Below are 26,727 nucleotides of genomic sequence, written 5' to 3'. Positions count from 1 at the left end.
TCTCTCACTCTCGCTCTTTCTCCAAAAATAAATAAACATTAAAAAACAGTTTCAAGATCAGGTTCATTTCAGACATGAGGCAATGTGAAAGAATTAGTATACTGAAAAGGTACCAGTGAGAGAGAATCCAAGGAACCAGTCTTAAAAATGCATGTGGCATTTGAGTTCAGATGTAGTCCACATTAAAATGTCAATTGAATTTAACCTCATAAAAGAAAATTTATGTTCTGAGTTTGTCCCTTTCTAAATGACATGAAAACAAAACCAGAAGGCATTTACAGAATTTTGGTAAGTGAATTAATAAATTTAATTTATGTAGGCATCCCAGGAATTAATATTGAACAGAGATAGCACAAAACACTAAGTTGATTGCAATGAAATCACTAAATCAGAAGTACAGTGCAAGCTTTTTGTTTCAGTTCTTTCATTAGCCAAACTTATTTTTACCTTAGTAGAATGTCCAATATTGGGAAAATCTACTTTGCAAGGTCACAGTTAAGGCTGTAAGTGAACTAAAAGATGAACCCAACATTATTTCTCGTCATATATGAGATAGGATAAAAATAATTGAGAAGCTAAACTAAAGTAAGAAATTGGGTTGCATAAACACAGAGGATCAAATTCCATGCTTAAAGCCCTTAAAACGAGGGCCGACTTATTTCAACATCCACTGCAAATGAATATAATATTTTTACATTTTAGAACGGTCATTCATAAAACTTGAACCCTGTTGGTGAATTTAAATGGGAAGTGCTTTCTTGCTTTATTATTAGATTCATAGCTACTGATGAGACAACTTTCCACAATGGAGGTGTGACCATGCAGATTATTCTACACCAGGCAAAACACAAATGGTCTTCTCTCATTTTATATAAATCTAATCATTCTATTTGAACAGTGCGAGTCGGTGGAGCTACGGTGAACCCAAGCCAGAAAATGGTATCGATAGTGAAAGCAAGTCAATCAGAGCATCATGTGCAAGGAAGACAATGAGGCCAGCTTAGGGTTCACACACAGCAAAATGAGCACATCTTTACCTTCAAAATCTCCCAATATTCCACGTAAAAGGATGGAATTAAAAATAGTGAGAAAAGAGTCCACAGCAGATAAAACAGGGTGATATCTTGGAAGCTGCAAAGCAGATTAACATAAGTGACAAATGACTGAGAAGGACAAAGAAAGTTCGGACTTAAGTGTCTGGAAAAGGAGGTCAAGAGGAAGCACCAAAGTCCCTCCACATACTCCCTGAAAGGCAAAGAAACTGGTGGCAGTGGATGCCTCTGAAAATGGGGCGTCGAACAGGGTAAACAGGAGAAACCTCCTACCCTCTAGCCCACCCTCTGCTGGAACAACAGAAAAGCCAAGTCCCACAGGCTGTGTGAGAGCAGTGGTGGAAAGCATAGGGGAGACCTCTCCAGCCCTCCACCCCGCCCCGTCCCCCCCTTCCCGGGGTGCCGGCACAGAACCCCGCAGGCAGGCAGGATGGCAGGACACCAGCCATGCTTTCCTGTACGCTAATCAACCCAGGGAAAAAAGACACAAATACCAAAGCTCACACCTCAAACACCTCCATTCACATCTAATTGTCTATAAGCCACTCAGGCAGGCAGAGTTTCAATCAGCTTTTCAGTGCCTCATAACTGAACATGACTTTGTACCCATTTGATAAAATCCTCTAGCTTGTAAACATGGACCAAACCAAGTAAGAATGGAATTTCTGGGATCACAGTGATGGAAGTCCCTGGATAATAGCAGCTCTATAGATGATAGAGAACCAGTCTCAAGGGGAAGAAGACAAAGGGGTTCATGGGTGGTGTTCCAAGAATAATAAATGAGACTGGAAGGTGAACTGATGTGTAGACGTATTTGAGAGAAGAATTATAATGCTTTTAGAAATTTTTGCAGGGAGTTGGTGATAGGTACATACAAAACTAAGCAATCAAAATGACTGTCAATGATTAGCTCGGGAAAACCAACAAACAAAAATTACCAGAAATGAATCATAGTACTTTACATGGTTCAGTTCAAAAAGCACCCATATACTCATTCCTGTGTGTGTGTGTGTATGTGTGTGCATCAATGTGTATTTACATGCATAATAAATGTTAAAAATCAACCATATTGAGTACACTGGGGAACAGAAGAGAGGATAATACTGAAAGACAGCTATACAGGCATACTATGATCTTCCTCAGAAGGAAGTCAATGTCTCCAAGTAAATTAAAAAACAAAAAACAAAAAAACAACAACCAGCAAGAAAAGCATTTTATTTAGAAATATGTAGGCAAAATATCAGAAGGCTAATTTAGGAGTGAAAATCCAGGCTGGGAAACAGCAAGGCAGGCAGGGTAGGCCATTTTTTTTTTTTTTTAATTATAAAGCCTCATAAATTATACTGGATGTTTAAAAACACTTAGGTTGGATCATTTTAGACTTACAGTACAGAGAGTTCTCATTTAACTACCACCTAGATCCCTCTATTGTGTGATCATCCAACTTAACTTTGCTCTTCTCTTTCAAAAGTGCTTTTGCAACTAGAACTGGCTTGTCAATATCTAAAAAAAAAAAAAAAAAAATCTTGCTGAGCCTGTAATTGGAACTGAGTTGAATCTATAGATCAAAATGGGGAGAACCAAAGAGAAAGACAAATACCATCTAATTTCATTTATACGTGGAATCTAAAAATAAAAACAAAACAGAAACAGACTCCTGTATACAGAGAACAATCTAGTGGTTTGCCGGGGTGGGGGGGAGGAGAGGAGTAAGGGGATGGGAAAACTAGGAGAAGGGGGTAGAAGGCACAAGGATACAACGTACAGCATAGGGAATGACAGTTAGTATGTAATGACTTTGTATAGTGACTGGAGTGTGGCTAGATTTATCATGGTGATCACTTCCTAATACATATAAATGTTGAATCACTTTGTTGTACACCTGAAATGAATATAACATTATATGTCAGCTATACTTCAAGAAATAAAAAGGAGAAGGGAGAACCAACCCACAGCTTAAAAAGTATACATATTAAAAAAAAAAAAAGTATACATATTCACAGGCACCTGGGTGGCTCAGTTGGTTAAGCTTCCAACTCTTGATTTCAGCTTAGGTCATGATCTCAAGGTTTTTAAGACTCAGCCTCACGTCAGGCCCTGCACCAGTCAGTGTGGAGCCCGCTTGGGATTCTTCCTCTCTGCCTCTCCCCTGCTCACCTGTGCACAGCACACACTCTCTCTCTCTCTCTTAAAATAAATAAACAAATATTTTTCAAGAAACTTATCCATTTTCCCCAATTCATGAACATAGTACATCTCTCTTTTTATTTAGGTCTTCTTTGATTTCTTTCATAGTGTTTTGTAGTTTTCAGCATAGACCTGCAAATATGTTGTCAAGATTTAAATATTTTAATTTCTGTGGATGCTAATATAAATTGCATTTTATTTCTTTTTTTAATTTAATGTTTGTTTATTTTTGAGAGAGAGAGAGACAGAGTGCAAGAAGAGGTGGGGCAGAGAGAGGGAAACACGGTATCCAAAGCAGGCTCCAGGCTCTGAGCTGTCAGCACAGACCCCAACGCGGGGCTCGAACTCACAGACTGTGAGATCATGACCTGAGCCAAAGTTGGACACTTAACTGACTGAGCCACCCAGGCGTCCCATAAATTGCATTAAAAAAATCAGGATTCCAGTTGTTTATTGCTAGTACACAGAAATACAACTGAATTTTGTATATTGAGCTTGCACCCTATAACCTTGCTGAACTCACTAGTTGTGGGAGCTTTTTTGTAGATTTGTTGATGTTTTCTATGTAGCCAGTCATGTCTTTTGTGAATAAACAGTTTTATTTGCTGCTTTCCCAATCTGTGTGCATATTTTTTTTAGCTCCATTATTGCACTAAGACCCACCCCCCCAATACAGTGCAATTACTTGAACTCCTTTGTGAGGTAGATTGATTTGATTTGTTAAAACACACACACACACACACACACACACACACACACACACACACACACACACACAGGAAAGCATAACCCCAAAGTGTTTCTGGGCATAAATGAATGTATCTATGTATGGAAAGCACAGTATTTCTTCACTTTTAAATTTAAAAAGTTCATACTGTTATTTCATAGTGGTGCTGGCTAGTGGTCATGGTGCTTTTACTAACTGCTTCGACTTCCTAATCTCCAAAGAATAGTTAGAAAATTCAGTGGTCGGAAGTTCTGTAGCCCATGATCAGTAAATGTCACTTTTATTTTTATTGATTTATTTTGAGAGATAGAAGACAAGCAAGGGAGAGGCAGAGAGAGAGGGAGAGACAGAATCCCAAGCAGGCTTTGTGCCATCGGCTCAGAGCCCAATGTGGGGCTCGAACTCACAAAGCTGGGCTGAGATCAAGAGTTGGACATATAACTGACTGAGCCACCCAACGGCTCCTACATGTCACTTTCCAAACCAGAACCAATCAAATTAATTTCTCTTAACATTAATTCCTTAATTTCTAATAATTTCTTAATGTTTTCTTATTTGCATAAGAAATTTTCTTCAGCTAAGAAAAAAATTAATTTATTCTAAAAGCATTTAGTAAGCAAAAACACTAAACAAGGTACGCTCAATTACTAACTTCTCAAAAATGATTTTAAAGAGAGGAAAAACAGTGTGGAATTATTTCAATGTACAAGTGATGAGAGAAGGTTGCGAGAGAGAGAAAAGTGGCATGAAATAGTGATTTTGGGTTGAGCTTGAAAAAATTAATAACTCCAAATGGTTAATGACTGCCAGTACAAAAATCACAACTGTAATATAAAGCTGATTTAACTCAATTAAAAGCATTATTGATTGTGTTGAAAACATTAACATTCACAATTTTTTATTATAATATTAAGTGTATTCCGAGATTCTAAATGGCCAGTTGAATCAGTCATTGTTTTGGGACCTGTCCCAAGAGCTTACTATCTACCATATTTAATTGGTTAATCCAAATGCAGTTGTAGCACTAACAATACTCGTAAGAACATAGCAGGTATGGACAAAGAGGGCCTTCTTTGTGGGAAACATCAATAATATTCTTTGTATATAAAAGACTTTATGTTGGGGGCGCCTGGGTGGCTCAGTCGGTTGAGCGTCCGGCTTCAGCTCAGGTCACGATCTTGTGGTCTGTGAGTTCGAGCCCCACATCGGGCTCTGGGCTGATGGCTTGGAGCCTGGAGCCTGCTTCCGATTCTGTGTCTCCCTCTCTCTCTCTGCCCCTCCCCCGTTCATGCTCTGTCTCTGTCTCAAAAATAAATTAAAAAAAAAAAAAAAAAAGACTTCATGTTGTTCAACATATCCATTGATGACCTTATAATCAAATCTGAAGACAGAAACTTATGCCTCAGATTTAACCTGTGGGAATCTAGTTAATGTCAAATAGTTCAAAAGCATACTTCATGTTCTAATCACTGAGAAGAGACTGGGGTTGTCTGTACTGCTCTCTGCCCTACCCATTCTTGCACCCACCAACTGCGGGAGCTGTAAACGTTTATGGAGGTATAAAAACATATATTTAGCATTTGCAAATCTCTTCTTCCTTAAAAAATTTTTTTATGGTTATTTAGTTTTGAGAGAGAGACAGAGACAGAGACAGAGCACGGGTAGGGGAGGGGCAGAGAGAGGGGGAGACATAGAATCCAAAGCAGGCTCCAGGCTCTGAGCTGTCAGCACAGAGCCCAATGCGGGGCTCAAACTCAAGAGCTGCGAGAGCATGACCTGAGACAAAGTTGGGTGCCTAACCCACTAAGCTACCCAGGATGCCCTCAAATCTCTTCTTTCCTATAGAAGAGGAACAAAAGTAGTAATTACTAATCTTTTGCTATTTTAAGCTAACAAGAAAACAATACAAATCAAATCACAAATGTTTTCTCATCAGAGTTTATAGATTCTTTGTCTCAGTTATAAGAGTAATTAATTTGCTCAAACAACAACATCTTAAGAGAATTCGCTACTATGCACATTGTTTTGACTTCTCCTAGAGGGAGAATAACATTTGTGTTTTTTCCACAACTACACAATATAATGTACTAACACCACAGAATCCAGGCAACCGGGTTAAGCCAATCTCCATCTCTCTGCAGCCCTGTGACAAAAGGCGAGTTAGTTAAACTTTCTGTCACATGAAAACATTATCCATCAATTTAAGTTACAAATGTATCCATGTAGCTAATGAAATAGTTGTGGCAATGAAGTTATTTCTGGGTTAAACATCAGGCTTAAAAAGTTGGGGCTATCAATGGTATAATTTTTAACAAATTAATAGGGCATATAGGGTGCTTATGTCCCAAACACTTGGGAGCCAGAAAACAGAGGAGGTCTGGTCTTCCAAAAGGACCAACTTGAACTGGCAAAGTTTCAAGGCAATAATATTTGTTCCAAAATAAGCCATTCCTCTGTGTTACCAACACATCTTTTAACATCAAGAAATGCTTTACATGATTCCACAGTTATTTTAAAATATAAACCTATTTTGCAGATGAAATGCCTCCCTCAATGAGGCAATTTTCCACAGATGATTTTTAAAAATTGAGTTGCCATTCTCAAAATACATAATTAACCGTTTTAACGTGTACAGTTCAGTGGCATTTAGCATATTCACTCCTCTCTCATTTCAAAATAACCATTCTGGGAGTATACCCCGTACCCAGCAAGCGACCTCCCCATATGTCCCAGTCCACTTCTCACCAGCTGGCTGTCTCTGCACGTTTGTGTATTCCACAAACACCATAGCTGATGAACCAGACATTATGTGACCTTCTGGCTCTGGCTTCTTTCCCTGAGCATAATGTTTTCAAGGTCAAGGTATGATTTGAATGAAGGCTACTGATGGGTATCAAAAATGCTTGTTTAATGACCATAATTGATATTTATTGAGAACTTACTCAGTACTTTATTTCGATGACCTTTCGATCATTTTGCAGATAAGGAAAATGAAGCTTCGAGAGTGTAATTGCCTTACAGGTCACACAGCCAGTGAACGGCACTCTCAGGGCGCCTGGGTGGCTCAGTCGGTTAAGCGTCCAACTTTGGCTCAGGTCATGATCTCATAGTTATGAGTTGGAGCCCTGCGTCTTGGGCTCTGTGCTGATGGCTCAGATCCTGGAGCGTGCTTCAGATTCTGTGTCTCCCTCTCTCTTTCTGCCCCTCCCCTGCTTACATTCTCTCTCTCTCTCTCTTAAAAATAAATAAGCATTAAAAAAATATTTAAAACTCAATCTCTTATCTGTTAACCTTTCAAAAGCACATACAGTGGTGGGTAGCCACAGAATAAAGTTATCCAAGTTTAAGGTGGTACAAGATAAAAATATTCTCTAGGCTATCTCTACAAGTAGATGCCAGAAAGATTACGGGCTATAAATTGAGGACAGCCTGACTTCAAATTTAAAATTCACCATTTTCAATCACTGTAACTATAAGCAACTCACTGAAACTTTTCAAGTCTCTGTGCCCACAGTGGAGTATTGTATTGACACGCGGAGAGAGTCTAAGCCTCCTGGCGGAAAAGCCCCTGTCCCTACATTGTCTATGTCTGGAAGCAGTGCCACCTCGTCCTCCAGAAATGGCCAGCTGGTCTCTAGAACCTTCCAATTCAGCACACGGTACTAGGGCCAGCAACCTGCACATCACCTGAGAGCTGGTAGGCAGTGAAGAAGCTTAGGACCCAGACCTACTGAACTAGAGTCTGCATTTAATAAGATCCCCAGAGGATTCATCTGTTATTAAGTTTAAAAAGCAGCACTCTGGCTGTCTCAAAAAAAAAAAAAAAAAAAAAAAAAAAAAGTGGCAGGAAACCAAAACCTTAATACAACCTATTTAACCAAGACAGATAAGATAAGCAATAAGGTACCAAAAATAAGTAGTTAAGAAGTCTGTTTCCTTTTTAAGAGATACTGACAGAGACTAAATACCAGATAGAAAGAGGAAAAAGACGCCGTACATTGATATATGCTCAAAATATTGTTACAAAAAAGTTCCGCTATATAGTACACAGGCACTTAAGTGAGATTTATGCCGCTCATAGCTCACCTAATCTTTTCCAGCCGGAAAAAATGAAAATGGATTATTCTTGGATGTTAGAGCTTAACGGCCACTATGAGCCACTTTTTACACATTGCTAAGCAAAGACCAGGGTGACCCAGCATTTCACCAGCATACTTCCATGTGAAGTCCAAACATCTTTATAAATAACACAAGCTCGTACTTTTCTTATCAAAATGAAAACAAAGAAATAAATATAACACATTCCAATGTAACTAAAACAAACATCAGAAACATCACTTCAGTGTATGAAAAACAAAGTAGAAATTATTATTACCATCATAGACAATAAGCCAAATATTATGGCTACTAAGAACAACCACTGTTTCTTATTCTTTCTGTGAATTTAAGTGGTAAAGTTTTTTTTTCTTAAATGAGAGCATCAGGTCATCTTATTTTCATGAATTTTAACAAGAAAATCATGAACTGCATGGGTACTTTCATAATTTATAATGATGTACAATGTTTTTATATGACATTTTTAGCTCATCAGAGGCAAATAGAAGTTCTGGGGATTTTGTAATTTTTTTTAACGTTTATTTATTTTTGAGAGACAGAGAGAGACAGAGTGCAAGCGTGGGGTGGGACAGAGAGAGAGGGAGACACAGAATCCAAAGCAGGCTCCAGACTCTGAGCTGTCAGCACAGAGCCCAATGCGAGGCTCGAACTCACGAGCTGTGAGATCATGACCTGACCCGAAGTCAGGCGCTAAACCGAATGAGCCACCCATGTGCCCTAAAAGTTCCAGGGATCTTTAAAGAAATAAGTATGTTTGGTCATCTACCAACTCACTTACTCATTCAACAAGTATGTGTTGTGTTCCAGCTCCACCCTGGGTCCTGGGCCAGGTGAGAAAAGACAGGTACAGTCTCTGCCCTCAAAGAGCTTGTATTTTGCTAAATAACCAGGTCCATTAAAGAAATTCTGCTTTTATGTTTGAAACTTTATTTTGCCCTAGTCTCTTGTGCCAAGAAGGGTATGGCTATCTCTAAGTAAGTTGTACCAACAAAAAATATTGTTTAAAATTTAACAATTGAAACAAATGTTCTACCACAATAAAGTATATATGACATATCAGGAATCGGTGAAGGTCAAAGGATACAAACTTCCAGCTACAAAATAAACAAGTCATGGAGATGTAATGTACATCATGGTGACTATTTGAAAATTGCTAAGACAGTAGATCTTAAAAGTTCCCATCACAAGAAAAAAAAAATGTATGGTGACGGATGTTAAATAGACCTACTATGGCAATCATTTCACAATATGTAACAAATGTCGAATCATTATGTTGCATGCCTGAAACTAATACATCACTTACACTTCAATTAAAAAACTGTGAATAGAATAAAGTATTTGTACACTATTCTTTCTTGTTTTGTGATTTATCCGATGAAACCAAAATAAAAAAAAAATTACATAAGGGGGTTTGGCTGACTCAGTTGAAGGCATGTGACTCTTGATCTTGAGGTTGTGAGTTCGAACCCCACATTGGGTGTAGAGATTATTTAAAAATAAAATCTTAAAAAAAAAGAATTACATAAAACAAAATTTGGTGGAGAGGTATTTCTCTGTGCACTGAAGGGCACTCTCCAGTGGTCAGAAAGACAACCAACTCAAAAGAACTACGGTTTCTGTCATGGAACTGATAAATCTACCATGCATCTAAGGCAAGCTATTATTTCAGTGGACAAAACCACTTTTAGTTACAAATTTCTCATTCTCTGGTAAAGAAAAGCCTAAAAAGTTTTCTGTAGAGAACATTCCAGGGCAATGAATTTTAGGAGAAATGTATTGTGTAGATCATACATAGACAGTGTCAGGTAGCAAAACGTACAATGTTGTCAACTACAGTTTTGAAGCACGTATGCCAGTTGTCTAAAATCTGGTATTTCTTACATCAGCTCTCTTCAAAACCTAATGTTATTACTAAAGCCTAATGCACAGAGGTTCTTATGCAGACACAGAGTTCAAGAGTGATGTTCTTTGGCAATCTATTTTAACTTGGGGACAGAGCTTAGAAACCTAAAAGAAGGGAGATCTAACAATGTCCCCAACATTACTGACAGATACCCAAAAGGACATGCAAATGACAGATAGCTGAAAACTATGTGCAAGAAGTCCCAGTGCCTCAAATCATGGCTGCATTTTTCTGATGAGAACCTAAAGTTAAGATATTCTGTGTTGTTACTGAAAATGAGAACAGTTTCACTGGGCGTCAGAAGAGACAACTGGGGAACTCAACAGAAAGTTGCGGAACTGAGATAATAAAGATGAACCCGTAAGAACAGCTGAAATTTGTTTCTAAAAATGAGCTTGGAATTTGTGACACAAGTTGGTATCAACCATAGTGGAAGTCCTACAGTCTTCAATGGTAAGGCAGGAAAGAGATTACTTGAGGTTTAGAGAAATTAAGAACTGGCATGAGATGTGCCAAGTTAAACACAGTGTGGTCCCTGATGGCCATCATTTTGAAAGGGATGGGCAGCGATGTATCAAACAAAGCTGAATCTCTTGATTTGCTGATTCTCAGCCTCATCCATTTAAACTGTTTGACAAATATGGCACCTTTTGCTTTAATAGACATAACCTCAATCTAGTTTCTTCCTTCTTGCTACACCAATAGGTTCAGGTGCTCCACAAGCACACTCCCAACTCGCTGTGATAAAATCAAATTGTCAAGCGCCGGAAATATCATCTTTCAGCTGGCCACCTCCCAGAGCTTTCATCATATTTCATGTTGCCCCATCCAGCTACCAGGACCTATGTCTCTGATCCACTTGCAACAAGAGATCTAGAAATAGTTGTGCCATTTCCAGCTCTTTACTTACTGTTCAACCTCCTCATCATTGCACTTGCTGTTGCCAAGGCTCCTGAGAGCAACCATCTGCTCAAGTCCAATGGCTGGTCCTCTGCCTTCACAGTATTGGTCTTACAGCATTTGTGTGTGTGGTCAAATACACTCTCCTTCCCGAGACAGTTCCTCCTCTACCTGAGCATCACTCTCTCCTCAGGGCCACCTGATGTTTCTCAGTCTCCCTTGCTTGCTTGTCCTTCTCTTTCTCAACTATTAAATGTTGGCACAGCCTGGGGCTCAGTGTTAAACTCACTTCTCTCCTCACTATACACTCACGCCCTAGATACCATGGCTTTTGTTCCATCTATGCACTAATGGCTCCCAAAGGAATATGTATAGTACTAACCTTTACCCTGAAAACACACACACACACACACACACACACACACACACACACACACACACCTATGTGATATTGTGTGATATCTCTACTTGAATGCCTAATAGGAATCTCACACTCAATATGTATACATCAGAATTTCTTATTATACCCCAAACCTCAAACATTTTTCTCCCAGTATTTCCTGCCTCAGTAAATGGCACCACTATCTACCCTCAGAGGCTCAGGTAAAAAATTTAGGTAGGGGCCATCGTGACTTCTCTAGTCCCACATACTATGTATTATCAAATCCTGTTAGATCTTCCTAAAAAGTACACCAGTCTGATAGCTTCTCTGCATTATGCTGGTCATGGCCATGGTAATTGCTGACCTATCTGATCAAAACTGCCTCCTTCTGGTCACTCTGCTTACTGTTACCTTTCTGCAATCCATTCCTTACATAGAAGCGAGAGAGACAAAAGCCTGTCACTCTCTAGTTAAAATACTCCAAACACCCAGTCGTGACCTCCAGAGCCATGCTCTGGTCCCTGAAAGCCTCTCCAAATACCTCTCCTTCTTCTACTCACTCAAAATGCCTCAGGGCTTTCTCTTCCACACAAAGTCTCAGCTTCAGGACCTGTGAACTTGCTTTCGTGTGTCAGGTGTATTAATTCGGTTCTGTCTAGCACTTTATAACATTAAAGAATGAATTATTAACATAAAGCTATGAATTCCAAAAAATGGCGAAGGACCCTCATTCATACTATAGTCAATGGCTGTGTCCAGAGTGACTTCACACACTTCTTGCTCTCAAAAACAGCTCTCCTTTAAACTGTGATCATCACGGTCCTGTTCACAAACCTTCTCAGATATTCTCATGAAAGGCAACACCAAAGCCCTCGATTTTCCAGGGCAATCACCTTTTCTCACCTGTCCTCAATCATGGGATTATGGAACTAGGAAAGCACTGTGCCTCCAATGCGGAAAAAAAGCACACCTGAGGAATTGCCAGGATGAACCAAAGGGATGGCAGACAGGGTGGGGGATGTGAACAGGACCACCTATGCCCTGGGGTGCCAAGGGTCGGTTCCGCTGCATCTCATGTGAGGCTCTGCAGAGCAAGAGTGCGGGCAGTTTTCAGGAACTACTTCAGTGAAAGGAGCGAAACACCACAGTCTCTCCACAAACAGAATCCATTGTGTGAATAATGAAAGGTCATAACGCAGGTGCACTTTGCCATGACTACTTACAGCCACTGCTTTGGATGATGCCTTGAGGAAGGCTGTTTCAAAGATCCACATTCAAGTCAGACAAGTTTTTTTTTCCCCCCTAATGTCTCCATCACTAAACACAAACAGGGTCCTTCTCTGTTGCAAAAACATTCTGTAAGAACCCAGTGAAACATGGATATGAAAATGTTTTTTAAAGTGTAAGTACTTTACCAAGCTATAATCTGTGGCACAGTAAAAAGAGAACTTTGGAATCAGGCCAATGAGGGATCAAAGAACCAAGCTGTAGACCTTAGTCAGCTTCGTATTATAAGTGCCTAGCACATGGTTGTAGCCAATAAATGTTAGAGAGAACTTAAGAAAACAGCTCAAAAACCCTAGTGACAAATGTGGTACACCAAGTTCATTCTGTCTAAACCTTATTCTTAGAATGTGCTCAGAAATTAAGGTAGAACAAAAAAAGAGAGAGAGAGAGAGAATGGTTTTCAAGATGATTCTTTTTAAATAGTCTTGAGAAGGCAATGTAATGGACTAGAACACCAGTGACAATCCTACACTCAAGGCCCGGTTCTACCACTGGTGATAACACCAGGAGAGCAACTCAGCTTCCTCCTGGCAAACAAGAGGCCCAGACTGCGTGAACCACGGGCTGCATTGTGATTCTGACCTTCGATTCTATGTTTGCACCAATTAACTCAGACGCACCGCTTACTGAATCCAGCGCGAGGAAGCCAACATTGAATCACATTGTTTCAAGAAAATTAACTCATTATGACATCATCTTTTGATTTATGAAACACTGATTATAAAGTGTTTTTTGTTCTTTTGTTAATAGTTAAACTGTCCTGAAATCTGGCTGTAGAACTGACCGAAGTTCTTATTTGCATTTACAACTGATCTGGCTTTAAAACTCTGCCAAGTCTTGTTCATAAGCTGTTCGGAACCAACATGTTTTGACCTGAATACAGGCTGAATGACTCCTCAAGTCCTATGCCGTGTCTTTGAAAAGGAGATGACGCTAAATGCATTGGGAGCCAGAAGGAAGAAGCCTTGTTCACAGGGTCTCCCACTGCCTTTCACTGAACATGAAGAGTTACAGCTAAGTCAGGGGAAAAGGGTGGAAACACCAAATACATGAGAGGCAGAAGACAGGGTCTCTAAAGAATTCACACAGCACTATGCTTAAACACAACATGACAAAAAAGCTTTGGTCTACAGGGATACTTTGGTCAAATCAATTTCTTTATTTTTCTGTTGTGTTACTTCCTGTCTCCCACGAATAGGAAACAGAGCAACTCCTGACACGGTTTTCTATTTCTCTGTATCTGCCAGACAATTCAGTCACGAAGCAGGAAAAGCACAAGTTATTCTCTCTGCTGAAAACAGCGGGCCGAACAATGGGAGTACTAACCGCTGTAAACATGTAGAAATTGCCAACACGGGCTTCAAAAAAAAAAAAAAAATTTTTTTTTTTTTAAATAAAAAATTCAAACTGAAGTTTGTTATAAAATGACCCTTTTTTTTTTTTTTTGATATGACTAACTGGGTCACATACAACCATCTAATTTTAAAGAACTGCTAGAATGCTCCTTTACAAGCAATTTCCAGAGAATACCACACAAACCCTAAAATAAAAACATTCTCAGTAATGTTTTTCTTGGAGGCAAGCTTATACAGCTAGCCAAAAAGAATATTTTAAGAATCCCCCAAATTGCATTGGGGACAAGGAAAAAAGGAGGGGGACCACAGAGAGAGAGAGAGAGAGAGAGAGAGAGAGAGACAGAGAGAGACAGAGAGAGAGACAGAGAGAGTCATTCCTTTACACAAAGACAATGTGGTCCTTGAAGTATATCATATGGACGCTTCAAATCTTGATCCTAAAAGAAACCTGAGATATGGAATTCATATCTCAAGTCATACACAAGTGCAGATGAACGTTATATTGTGTACTGAGCTTTAGAAATTATGTGGGCTGGCTTTACTAATGACAATGGAGGCTATCCTCTCTCAAAAAAATTTATCATGCATGAGTTTGAGCCCCATGTTGGGTGTAGAGATTACTTAAAAAAAAGTTTATCATGTTTGTGCAACTGCAGTTTTTAATATATATTTTTAAATGTTTATTTATTTTTGAGAAAGAGAGAGAGAGAGCACAAGTTGGGGAAGGAGAGGGAGACATAGAATCTGAAGAAAGCTCCAGGCTCCAAGCTGCTGGCACAGAGTCTGACACAGGGCTCGAACCCACAAACCATGAGATCGTGACCTGAGCTGAAGTCAGATGCTCAACTGACTGAGCCACCCAGGCGCCTGTGTGTGACTGCAGTTTTTAGGAAATTAAAGGAGGGAGGCCACGGAAGAAGTCACTATCTTTGTCTTATTTAAGTGACATAAACAGGGAAAGAGATTCGGTTCATTTCTAAACTTTTTTTTTCCCTTAAGAGTGCAAGTCAGCAAGAACCCATTAAAATCAATAAACACGCAAGGCCAGCTAGACGAAACATTTCCCAGTCATCCCCAGTGTGGCACAAATACACAAACAGGCATTTTACTTTCAGCCACAGTAGATCTGGTCCTTCTCAATTTCTTAGGAATTGGTACTTCTCACAAGTAAGGAAGTGTTCAGGCATCACTGGTAAAGCAATGTCTGTAGCTGTTTTCTTAGAAAGATACGAATGCCAGAACTATCACTCTTAAACTGTGAAAGTGATCACTTTCAGCAATTGTGCCCTGATGGTTCTGGAGAAGGCCAAAGTATATACGAAAATCAGTACTACGGTGGCTTTGACATAACTGGAGTTTCCATTTATACTGAAATACCTCCAGATACGCAAGGGTACCCTTCTCAGGTCCCTCAAACTCCTACGTGCCTGCGGTGCTCAAGAGCCTTCACGGATGTTCCTGGGTGCTAACGAGGATGGGCTGGACTGTCCATGGCAAAGATACCACTGGTCCAGAGAAACAGTATCTTTTTTAAATTGTAGGGTTAATGCAGTCTTTCTGTGCACAAAACCCATGACACAGATAGTAACTGATCCTGGTAGCTCTTTATGGGAATTGGAGACACTGTCACTTCTGTTCTAAGGCTGGCATTTGTCAGGTTCTCACTTTCTGCCAGTCGCTGCCGTGAGCACTGTATGCGTTTAACTCCCAGTGCTCACATAATCCTGTGGGGGACGTGCTGTATGTGGCTCCATCTCACACACCGGGAAGTGCGGCTTGGTGAGAAGGACTTCTGTTCCCAGCACCCAGGCAGGTCAACCAGGTCTATTCCAGCTTTGTGCGGGGATGAGGGTTCAACTTTTGGTTGGTGAAATCACCAGATCTGAGGCTGGCCACGTAGCCTGGCGTCGAACTTTCCCGTAGTCAATTATCTTCCTCTTGTTTCATGTTATCATCCTACGAACTGTGAAAACATCAGAGGCCTGGATCTTGTGTTACAGTCTTGTGAGTCTTCTATTTCAAAATAATCTTAACGTAAATGTACTGCCAATTGGGACATTGTAAATGATGGTAATACTATAATGGAAATACTTGGGGACCTCCAAAGAGAACGCATATGTATGTATTTACCTATGTGTGTGGATGTGTATTTTCACTGTAGGTATTTAAACAGCGAATCAACTTGCATAGGTATTCTCTCTGAATAACTATTTGTTGATTTTGGTCTTCCCAGCAGAAGGTAAGATAAAATATATGAAACTGTCAGAAGTCATACCTTATAGAACTAACAGTGGCTTAATCAGTAGCTTAGTATGGGAAAAGTAACAGTAAATGTTCAGGTCACTGCTTCATCACTATTTAAAATCACTATACTGGTATATACAGTGTGTTAGTTAAAAATATTAACTGGGGGCGCCTGGGTGGCTCAGGCGGTTAAGTGTCCAACTTCAGCTCAGGTCATGATCTTGTGGTTCATGAGTTTGAGCCCCACATTGGGCTCCGTGCTGACAGCCTGGAGCCTGCTTCGCATTCTGTGTCTCCCTCTCTCTCTGCCTGTCCCCGGCTCATGCTCTCTCAAAAATAAATAAACATGAAAAAAATTTAAAAAAAATTAAGTGAATGCTTTCATGCACTATTTTGCAAGCTTTAAAACTCAGAGGAAGGCTCTCAGTGTTCAGTGATGTTACAGTTCTGTCTCCGTCCTGCCTTTGTTCTTGTCTTGGAAGTCCACATAGCTGGCCCTCCCTCTTCAGGTTAACCTAGCTCCCTGCCAGCATCACCCAGTAAGCATGAAGGAACATGGACAGCTTCAAAATAGTCAGAGACCCAAGGTGAACTATTTTATTCTTTATTGTTTTCTTAATTTCTCAACTGTCTTTCTTCTTGTTTATAATCAACAAAGCCACCTCTGAAGACAAGAAGTCCTAAAGGAATGCATTGGCAGAACTGGTTCCTTCGGGATGCTCTAAGGGAGAATGTGGTCCAAGAGTCCCTTGGCTGCTGGAAATCCTTGGCATTCCTTGGCTTGTAGAGACATCACTCTAAGCTCTGCCTCTTCACATGGCCATTTACCCTCTCCATCTTTCTAAGCTTTCTTAAAGCTTATCCTTACAGAATTCAAATAAAAGTCAGCAACCTGGGGTACAATGAAGCATGGAATATGGTGCTTCAGGAATTAATGCATTTGTACTTATGGCAGAATGTACTTGTACCTGATTGCAGAATGATGCCCTCCCCAAAGCGGTCTACAGCTGAGACTCCAAATCTGAGAATATGTTACCTTCCATGGTGAAAGGGACATTACAGATGCAATGAAGTTAGGGATCTTGAGATGGGGAGCTATCCTGGAGTATCCAGGTTGGCCCCATGAGACCATAAGAGTCCTTATAAGTCAAAGATAGAGGCAAGAAGTCAGAGGTGTGACAACAGAAACAGAAGTCAGAAGGATGTGACTGCTGGAAGGGGCCACAAGCCAAGGAATGCATGTAGCCTTTAAAACTGGAAAATGCAGGTAACATGTCTCTCCCCTATAGATTCCAGAGAGAATGAGGTACTGACAACACCTTGGCTTGAGCCCAGTGAAACCTATTTTGGACTTACAACCTCCAAAACTGTAAGAGAATAAATTTTTAAGCCAATACATTTCTGGTAATTGGCCACAGCAGCCACAGGAAGCTAATGCAGTACCATGGACCCTTTCGAAGAAGAAATTACTCAAGGTGGTGCCGCCTTATGCATATTTAAGAGAACTGTTTCCAGTCTGGCTGGTTGACCATCTGGCAAGGGTCCATGGGTGACTTGTGTACTCTTGGTGCAACCAGCACTTGCAATGCAATCAGTGGGAACCAGAGGGAGCAGAGGCCGTTGCATCAAACTAGCAGGGTTCCTCTTGCCAGATTCATGGTTCAGGTGACTCCTGGTGTGGGATGGCATGTGCCACGTTGGCTGTGTCTTGTCTTGGCACTGGCTTCTCTCACAGGCTTCATGACGCCCGTCTTGGTGCACAAGATGAAAGGGAACCCAGTGATATAGGTTCCTCTTAAATCACAAAGGATCTTTGTTAAACCATCAAGTCCCCTCATGACCTGCAGCCTATCCCTGAACCCTAAACCCCAACCTCCTAGTATTGTCCAAATCAGAGAGTGTCTTGCCACCCAGTCTAAGCTGTGGTTTTTTCTCACTGGGATACTAAGGCAACAATCTGCCGGCATATACTCTGATGCTATTCTTTCTTCCCCACGGTAAGTTCTCCACACAGCAGCCACCACCCTTTGAACAACACAGGTCAGAGCATCTCACTCCCTGGACATAAACTTTCTGATAGCTCATCATGACACAAGGAATATAATCCAAGTACTTCACCACGGCCAAGGTGTCTTCACCATCTGGCTCTCTTGTCTCATCTACCACTTTTCCTCTTGGTGAACCTCAACACACTGTTCCTGCCTTTGAGATTCTGCCCCATTGTAGCAGTCAGCACTTCACAGGCTAGATCTGGAGGGCTGCCTTTGTAGGATCTGTCTGGAAACGCCAACAGCTCGACACCTGGAGGCCTGGGGTCCCGTGGGAGAAGGGGGTACGTCTGGTGGAGGCGTACCTCAGGGCAGCCCCACTGAGGGGACCATCCTACCCTGAGGCCAGCTGGTTCACCAGAAGGCAGCCCACAAGGCAAGAGATTCACCCGCGTTGTGGCAGGCATCACTGCTGTCTTTTATTACTGAGCAGTATTCCACAATATGGAAGGATGGTTTACTTATCCATATTCACCCACTGAGGGACATCAGTGCTGTTGCCAGGTTTTCGTGATTATGAGCAAAGCTGTTACAAATCTTCAGGTACAGATTCTTGTGTGAGCATGAGCTTTCATTTCCCTAAGACAAACACCTCAGAGCCGGGTTGCTGAGTGACATGGTGAATATACATTGAACTTCATGTAAAACTTCCCAACTATTTTCCAGAATAGCCATACCACCTTCCACCCTCACCAGCAGTGTACAAGGGCCCAGGTGCTCTGCATCTTTGCTGGAGGATCTGTTGACATATTCTATTATTTAGCCGTTTTATTAAATGTGTGCTGGTACCTCACTGTGGCTGCAAATTATATTTCTCTAATGATATTGAGCATCTTTTCACCTTTGTATCTTTGGTAGAGTGTTCAAATAATGCTTATGGGATGCACCTGGGTGGTTCAGTCAGTTAAGCACATGACTCTTGGTTTCGGCTCAGGTCATGATCTCATGGGTTCATGGTATCGAGCCAAGTGTCAGGCTATGCACTGACAGCTTGGAGCTTGCTTGGGGGCTTCTCTCCCTCTCTCTGCCCCTCTTCAACTTGTGTGCACTCTGTTTCAAAATAAATACATAAAAGATTTGTTTTGAAAATGCCTTTGGCTATTTTTTTGTTGGGTTGTTTCTTATTTTTGAGATTTGAGAGTTCTTTATAAAGTTTTGATTAAGTCTTTTACCAGGTGATACATGGAAATGTTTTATATTGGGTTCCTTATAATGTTCTTCACAGAGTATAAATTGTTACATTTAATAAGTGTCATTTATCACTTTTCCTTTTACACATCATGCTTCTCATGTTGCATCTGAGAACTCTCCACCTAAATCTGGGTCATGAAGATTTTTATCCTGATTCTAAACTATACATGTGTATACATAAATAATCAATTTGTCTCTATTTTCAAAGAATTATTCTGAGATTTTATTGGGAATGTGTTGAATCTGTAAACTGTTTTGGGGAAGAACGACATTTTAACCACACTGAGTCTTCCAATCCATGAACATAGTATGTCTCTCCCTTTGTTAGTTCATAGATTGTTTTAAACCCGTGTTTTATAGTTTTCAGCATACAGACCCTGCAGATATTTTTATGTTAGATTATACTTGAGTATTTCAATGTTGACCCTGTATGATTACATCTTTGTATCCTGGTAATATGTTCTAAGAGTTTTTTTGCAGATTTCTTGGGATTGTCTACATGGACAATCACAGTGTCTACGAACAGACACAGTGCCATTTCTTCCATTCTAATCTAAATGTATTTTATTTGATTTTCTTACCTGATTGCACTTGTACTTCATTCATTCACTCATGTGACCAAGTGGCCCAGTTCTGCCTGAGCACTGGAAGTTCACCAAATAACACATTCGACTTCCTGCCTTTCTAACGTGTAGTGGTTAATCCCACATATAGTAACCATATGTTAAATTTGCATCTGGCTCTGTTTCTATGTATTATTAGGGGGAGAATATTGGCAGTACATTGAGCATAAACATGGAGGCAGCTAGGGAGTTGGTCTTTACGCATGGCAACAGTAAATGCTGATTCTCATGTCTGACTTCTCTGCTCAGAGTCCCAGAAGAATAGGTCGGGTACAGAATCAGGCACAGATGTATATCCTCATAAATGATAAAGAACATTTTTTCCTCTGAGACATGAGGGAAGGAAGAGCTAACTGATAAAGACACAGAAACACTGTGAATTGATGAAAAGAAGGCAGGGTATTCATTCATGGAAGCTGGAGTTATAAATGATATTTCTTACAAATAAATGTGGATCAGTACAAACACATAATGAAGTATGGTAGTCACCAACTGTCACCAATGAAAATAGTACTTTTGTGTTGGGGGGATAGAATTTCAAACTTTTCTACTTCATGACTTTAAGCGCTAATGTCACAAACGTCTTGGACCAGAAAGCTGCAGGGTTAAGTCATGACCCCGGAAAAAGACCAGAGCCGTTCTTAAAAATCCATCTGTAGCTTGTTTGCGTATTATAATTCTACCGGTTTAAATTAACACAGTATTAATATAATACATTGTTAGGGGGAAGAGGAAGGAGGGTGGCTATGTAGCAGATGCAATATAGTAGTAACACAAGTCACAAATGACTGTACTCTCATCAGACGTCAGTGCTTTGGAGTGACCATAGGTTGAGGACCAAAGTAAAAATAGAAAGAGTAACAAACAATCTCAATTTCTATGAATAAAGAAAACAATGATTAAAAAAACAATCTACCTTTAATGCACAGAAATAAGGGCAAGCAATGTTACAGATAGATATGCGTAAGATAAAACATATCCAAATGGGATTAAATGAACATGTTTCATCCTAAGTAAATCCATCTGTAAAAACAATCACTGAATTCTTTTGGCTTTTTAAACCATCACTAACATAGGTCACATTATTTCTTGGTCAAACACAGAAGAAAGTTCATTTGACTGTGAGAACACGCATTTTGTGTTTTCATTCCAAGCCTGTTCTAATCTTATTTCTGCCAGTGGCTGAGGTCTGTATCTGGACGACCACTCTTCTGCTCTCGGTCCACACGCCTGCTGCCGGGCGATCAGCAGTGGCTGAAGGTGGAGACCCAAAGGGAGAGAGGGTTCAAGGACACAACAGGAACACGGTGTCTACTGCTCATAGGAAAGTGTGCAAATTAGCCAAGTGCAAATCTAGTGATCTGGTGTCACCGTCTTGGGGAGATTGCATCTATCAAAACACCTTCTGTTGTAACATATGTACGTCCAACATTTGTTCACACAAATGCTTACCCACTCATAAGAGAGAACCCAGCAGCCACGGGCAATTCCCAGCAGCACATTCAGAGTGCGCAGAGGCTTGCCAGCGAGCACATGGGTAGTAGTTTCACACACTTCCTGGGCAAGTGAAAAGCCCTTCAATGTGTTCACAACCTGGATGACGATGTTCTGTGTTCTGTTAAACAGGAGGGAAAAAAAAATCAACAAAATGACTAAGTTTCCTACATATGAACAATAAGGTGGTAAGACTGAATCGTAATTTCTAAGAACTAGAAAGCTAAAATTCTACACTGATCTCAGCCATGGAACTCCTGTGTTAATTTCTTTATGGTCAATGACTTAACATTTGGGGAAATTCAAAAACTTCAGCTCTCAACTACAACTATCTATTTGAACAGCTGAGAAAACGGCCCCAAGATATAAGAAGCTCCCCACCCACCCCCGTGCCCAACGCCAGGGAAGCTGCCAGCATCACAAACCAGCCTCTGCTTTTCCTACCACACCACACTTCCTTCTTGGACAGATGTGAACCAATCCACGCACGGTCAGGACCGAGCGTATCACCTGCTGATTTTATTTGATATTTAACATTTGTCTGAATTCACACATACAGTTGTTTTTTTTTTTTTTTTCTAAGTATGAGGGAGAAAAGGGCCCTTCTTATTACATTATCAGATCAAATCTTAGGGCAAATTTGGCAGAGTCTCCTTATTGTTTCAGAGCCCATCATTGTTTGTCTTCTGGTCTGTCATTCCACGAGTGCCTCAAGCACCTTTAGAAAAATACATATTCTTCCCCTCTAATTTCCTCACCAAATTGCTCACCATTCTCCCTGTCTTTCCTTTATGACCACCTTTCTAAAGCCTTTGCTTGTGACACATTGCACTCCCCTATCCCTCCCAGCAAGTTTTGGAAATCCCCAGTGAAATACAAAGGACACGAAGGGCATTCTGAGCCACACTATGACGTACACAGTGAGTTAAGAGATAAATTTCTCTCGTCTCCAAAAATTGTTATGAAGGAAAAGAGGCTGCTGTTGCACATGCTTGCACAGACCGCCTCTACCAGCACCCTGTCTACTCCAAGGTGCCTCTGAGTTTATCTCTAGTCATCTCGAGGATGTCAATGCGCAAGACCCATTTCTTTACATGTGAAATGAAAGGGCTGAACCGTAGCACAGTTTAAATTCTCAGAGATCCCTAGGGCAGAAAACATGAATGGGCCAAAGCCCAGGCCCACTTCAACCAGAGAATCTGTGCTTACTGGGACAAAGAAAACAAAAGCAATAAAGAAGTGAAACGGTCTAAATGATATGCTCCCCAGAACCCATCATTTCTGCATATTGATGATTTTCCTTATTCCGAGTCTGGTAGCTGCCAGCTCTTTGCTGGATGTGTTAATCAACAACAAGTGAAAAAAAAAAAAAAAATCAACAACAAGTGTCTCTTCGAGACATGGCTAATCAGTGTGGTATCAGAACGTCTAGGTTTTGCTCTTAGCTTCAGACACGAAGTATATGTGGGGGGTGGGGGGGAACAAAAAGAGAATATGGCCTGAATGAAAACTTTCATTTTCAAAACTTTGATTGAGAAAATGATTATTTACTAGTATGTTTTATCCTGGGAGCAAAACTACAGACTTTTAAAAATACTACACCTACCATTCTCAATTTTCACTCCCGTATTAGACTACGTAGAATGTTCAATATACTTCATAAGAGATTAACCAACATTGTTGACTGTGCTCTTTTTCCAGTAGCTAATGTACGGTGTTTGAACAATCAGTCCTTTTAATTTCACATACCATGGGTAGGAAAAGGACCCTGCAACAGAAAGTATTGCAAGCATGCACTTTTTTGCAGGCAACTTTTCATTGAAATGTCCCAATATTTTGATGAATGTCTTCAAACCTTAAAACCTATGACTGATAAAAAAAAACAAAAACAAAACAAAACCTATGGTTTTCCCCTTTAGACAGGAATTCAAAAATCTGCTACAAAGAATATGGTGCTATATTTTTGTTGGATGTGCTATATATTGTGTTACATGTTTAAGGAAGACGATAAGAGCGTGCCAACAAGCTATTAACTCTTTTCACAAAATGTGCAGATAGCGGCTTTAATATAGTGGTAGAGAGCTTCCCACCAAAGTGTTTCTTTAAGAACTGTGAAGGAGTCAGCGAGCGATGCTCCATTTACTGAACTTTCATGGGGTAAAAGTCGTGGACACACAGAGCCCGTAGATATGAAGCAAGCAAGAAGAAAAGCAAAATACTGTAATACCTCTTAATGCTATCTAAACAACTCCAAAAGTCTTCACTGCTAAACTGTTCATAGTCTCTTATTTCCAGGGTTCTTCTTATGCCAATGTCAATTATATAGAGTAAAAGCAACATAGTGCAACGCTACGAGCTGTGTTACAAGCATAGCATCACAGAATACGAAAGAAAAATCCAAAATTTTACATTGAGTAGAAAGTTATCAAAACAAGGAGTACTTACTCAGATGGCATGCTTGTCATGACTAATGTTCTTGTTGGCTAGAGATTTCAAAAGAGAAGGAACAAAAAACAGTCAGAAATGTAAAAAACATTTTTTCCCACAGAAATTAACTTTAATACATTTTTTGAAAAGTTACATCACTTAAAAATAAACATTTAAGCATATATCAAAAGAAAAAAAACTTTATATTCCTGGAAAAAAAAAAAAAGCAGCACAAGAGATAGAAAGTCAGTTACTTATCCCTAAATCAATCCAAAATAATCCAGGGCATGAGGTAGAAAAGGAGAGGGGGGGAAAAAGGCTTCCCTCCAGAAGTCCATTCTACTAGTTAGCTGGCAGACCACCAAAGATGCCATCCTGCTTATAGACGTGCAAGGAGGGCAAGAGTAAGAAAGGCATTTTTCACAGGCCGAAGAGCCATTTTTCCTTGCCTAGGTGGTACACACACAATAACACTTATGTTCCTGTTGCGCTGGTCAATCAAATGCTTTAACCTCTTGCAAAGAGAAGCTCAGATAAAAAGGCATTGCTTATTTATGGGTCAGCATCTGCTATTAACTGGAAGTGTAAAGTTTTTTTTTTTAATGAGTTTTAAATACTTTTTTTATTTACATAAGAAAAGCATGCTGACAGCAAAATATAACATATTCAACGCTTTGGAAATATATCATTAGAAACATAAATTCCCCAGTAATTCCACCAGTGAGAAAAATGACTATTGTTTAATAATTGGGTATATATTCTGCCAAATGTTCTTTCCGTGGGAGGGTGTGTACATATAATTTTTCAAAAAAAACAAAAATGAACTCACATTATTTATACATTTTTGTAACTGATGTATTTCAAACGCAACCCACTATGTATTGTAACCATGAACTAACCATTGTACACGTACTGTGTCTTGAGGGACCAGGCGAATAAACGAGGAGAAAGAACAAGAGGCATTCAGAGGACCCCATGTGGACACACACCATGGAGTCAAAGGGGCCTGTACTGTATGGGTATATCTGGGGAAGGTGGAGGAAGGAGAATGAAGAGATAACCCGGATCACAAAGATACTCGATGGAGAACTCAGAGATGTGGCAGACGTGCTAACTCAGAGATGACTGCAATCTCTTTTCAGTTACCCTTGCAGAATAGTCTATTGTAACTCTCATCTGTTTGGGATACAAAGGGAACCACTGTAGCACAACTTTGTGGGCTGAGTCTGGAGACTCAGAAGCCTCTCTGTGGGTGTCTCTGATCACCAAGGGAGATTCTGGCTGAAACCTAATCACGATCTTCAGTGTTATCCTTGAATGAAAACTATGCAGGCGTAGTGATGTGACCAGCACCAAATAAAATCCAAGAAGCGCCCCTTCCACGGCATCTACTTTCTTCTGTAGAACCATCCAAGCGATGCCAGGAGAGTGTCATCTGTGGGGGGAAGTATCCCAAGGAACGAAGGGGAAGGGAAAAGGAAATCCTCCTGACTTCTACAATGCGAGGCTTCCTCCCCATGGCTTTGCCCTTCTTTACCTGCACTCATTCTCCAGGCGATCTTTCGTACAGCCTCAGGGTTTTACATACTAGCTGCATGCTGGAGGTTCCCAATACCGTATCTCTAGCACAGAACTATTCCCTGATACCCAGACTCAAATATTCTACCGCCTACATGGGAAGGAAGTTCATCTGGAGGTCTAACAAGGATCTCAGATTTAACATGTCCAAAATTAAGGTATCGTTCCAGCCAGGCAATTAGGCAACAAAAATGAAATAAAATAAAAGACATCCAAATCGGAAAAGAAATAAAGCTATTTCTATTCATAAATGAGATAATCTTATATGAGGAAAGCTCTAAAGAACCCAGAAAAACTGTGAGAACTCATAAATGAATCCAGCAAAGATGTACTATAAAAAAATCAGTGTGCAAAAATCAGTTGTATTTTTATATATGGATAATGAGCACTAAGAAAAGGAAATTAAGAAACAATTTCATTGATAATAGCATCCAAAAGAATAAAATACTTGGGAATAAAGTTAATAAAAGAGACACAAAAAAAATGTACAGTGAAAATTTAAAAAAAACATTGATGAAAGAAATTTCAAAAGACCTAAATACACAGAAAGACATCCTGTGTTCCTGCACAGGAAGACTAATATTATAAGATGACAAGACTATCTAAAGTAGACTTAACACTTTGTAAAAATGGAAAAACATCCCAAAGTTTATATGGAACTCCAAGAAAATCCAAATAGCCCAAACAATCTGGAAAAAGAAACACAAAGCTAGAAGTCCAACACTTCACAATTTCAAAACTTACTACAAAACTACAGTAATCAAAACTGTAAGGTATTGACATGAGAATATATGGATACAGAACTGATAGTCCAGAAATAACTTAAACATCTAAGGTCAAACGATTTAAAAAAATTTTTTTTAATGTTTGTTTATTTTTAGGAGAGAGAGAGAGAGAGAGACAGAATGCAAGCAGGGGAGGGGCAGAGAGAGAGAGAGAGAGAGAGAGAGAGGGAGACACAGACTTCAAAGCAGGCTCCAGGCTCTGAGCTGTCAGCACAGAGCCTGACACGGGGTCTGAACCCATGAACCATGAGATCATGACCAGAGCTGAAGTCGGATGCTCAACCAGGTACCATTAAGGTCAAGTGATTTTTGACAAAGGTGGCAAGACCATTCATATGTAAAGAACAGTCTCCTCAACAAACGGTGCTGAGAGAACTAGATGGCCACATACAAAAGAATGATGTTGGACCTTCACCTTATTTTTTTAA

General features: G+C 40.1%; 1 protein-coding gene across 3 annotated transcripts in view; it reads right to left on the bottom strand.

The window, feature by feature from the left end:
- MCPH1 (microcephalin 1) overlaps positions 1–26,727 on the bottom strand; it is a 273,841-nt gene that overhangs the window by 145,648 nt on the left and 101,466 nt on the right. For all 3 annotated transcript variants that reach the window (XR_009258870.1, XM_058719857.1, XM_058719856.1), the window contains exons 10-11: positions 23,955–23,992; positions 21,468–21,630 (exon numbers count right to left, since the gene is read on the bottom strand). Coding sequence is in view for 2 of the 3 variants with exons in the window: in XM_058719857.1 (XP_058575840.1) it covers positions 21,468–21,630; positions 23,955–23,992 (201 nt within the window). In the remaining variant the exon portion in view is untranslated. The remainder of the gene's footprint in view (positions 1–21,467; positions 21,631–23,954; positions 23,993–26,727) is intronic.

This window comes from Neofelis nebulosa, chromosome 3, assembly GCF_028018385.1.
Source record: "Neofelis nebulosa isolate mNeoNeb1 chromosome 3, mNeoNeb1.pri, whole genome shotgun sequence".
NCBI classification, from domain to species: Eukaryota; Metazoa; Chordata; class Mammalia; order Carnivora; family Felidae; genus Neofelis; species Neofelis nebulosa.
The sequence above is the reverse complement of the archived record's forward strand: the minus strand, read 5'-3'. Positions and strand labels throughout refer to the sequence as shown.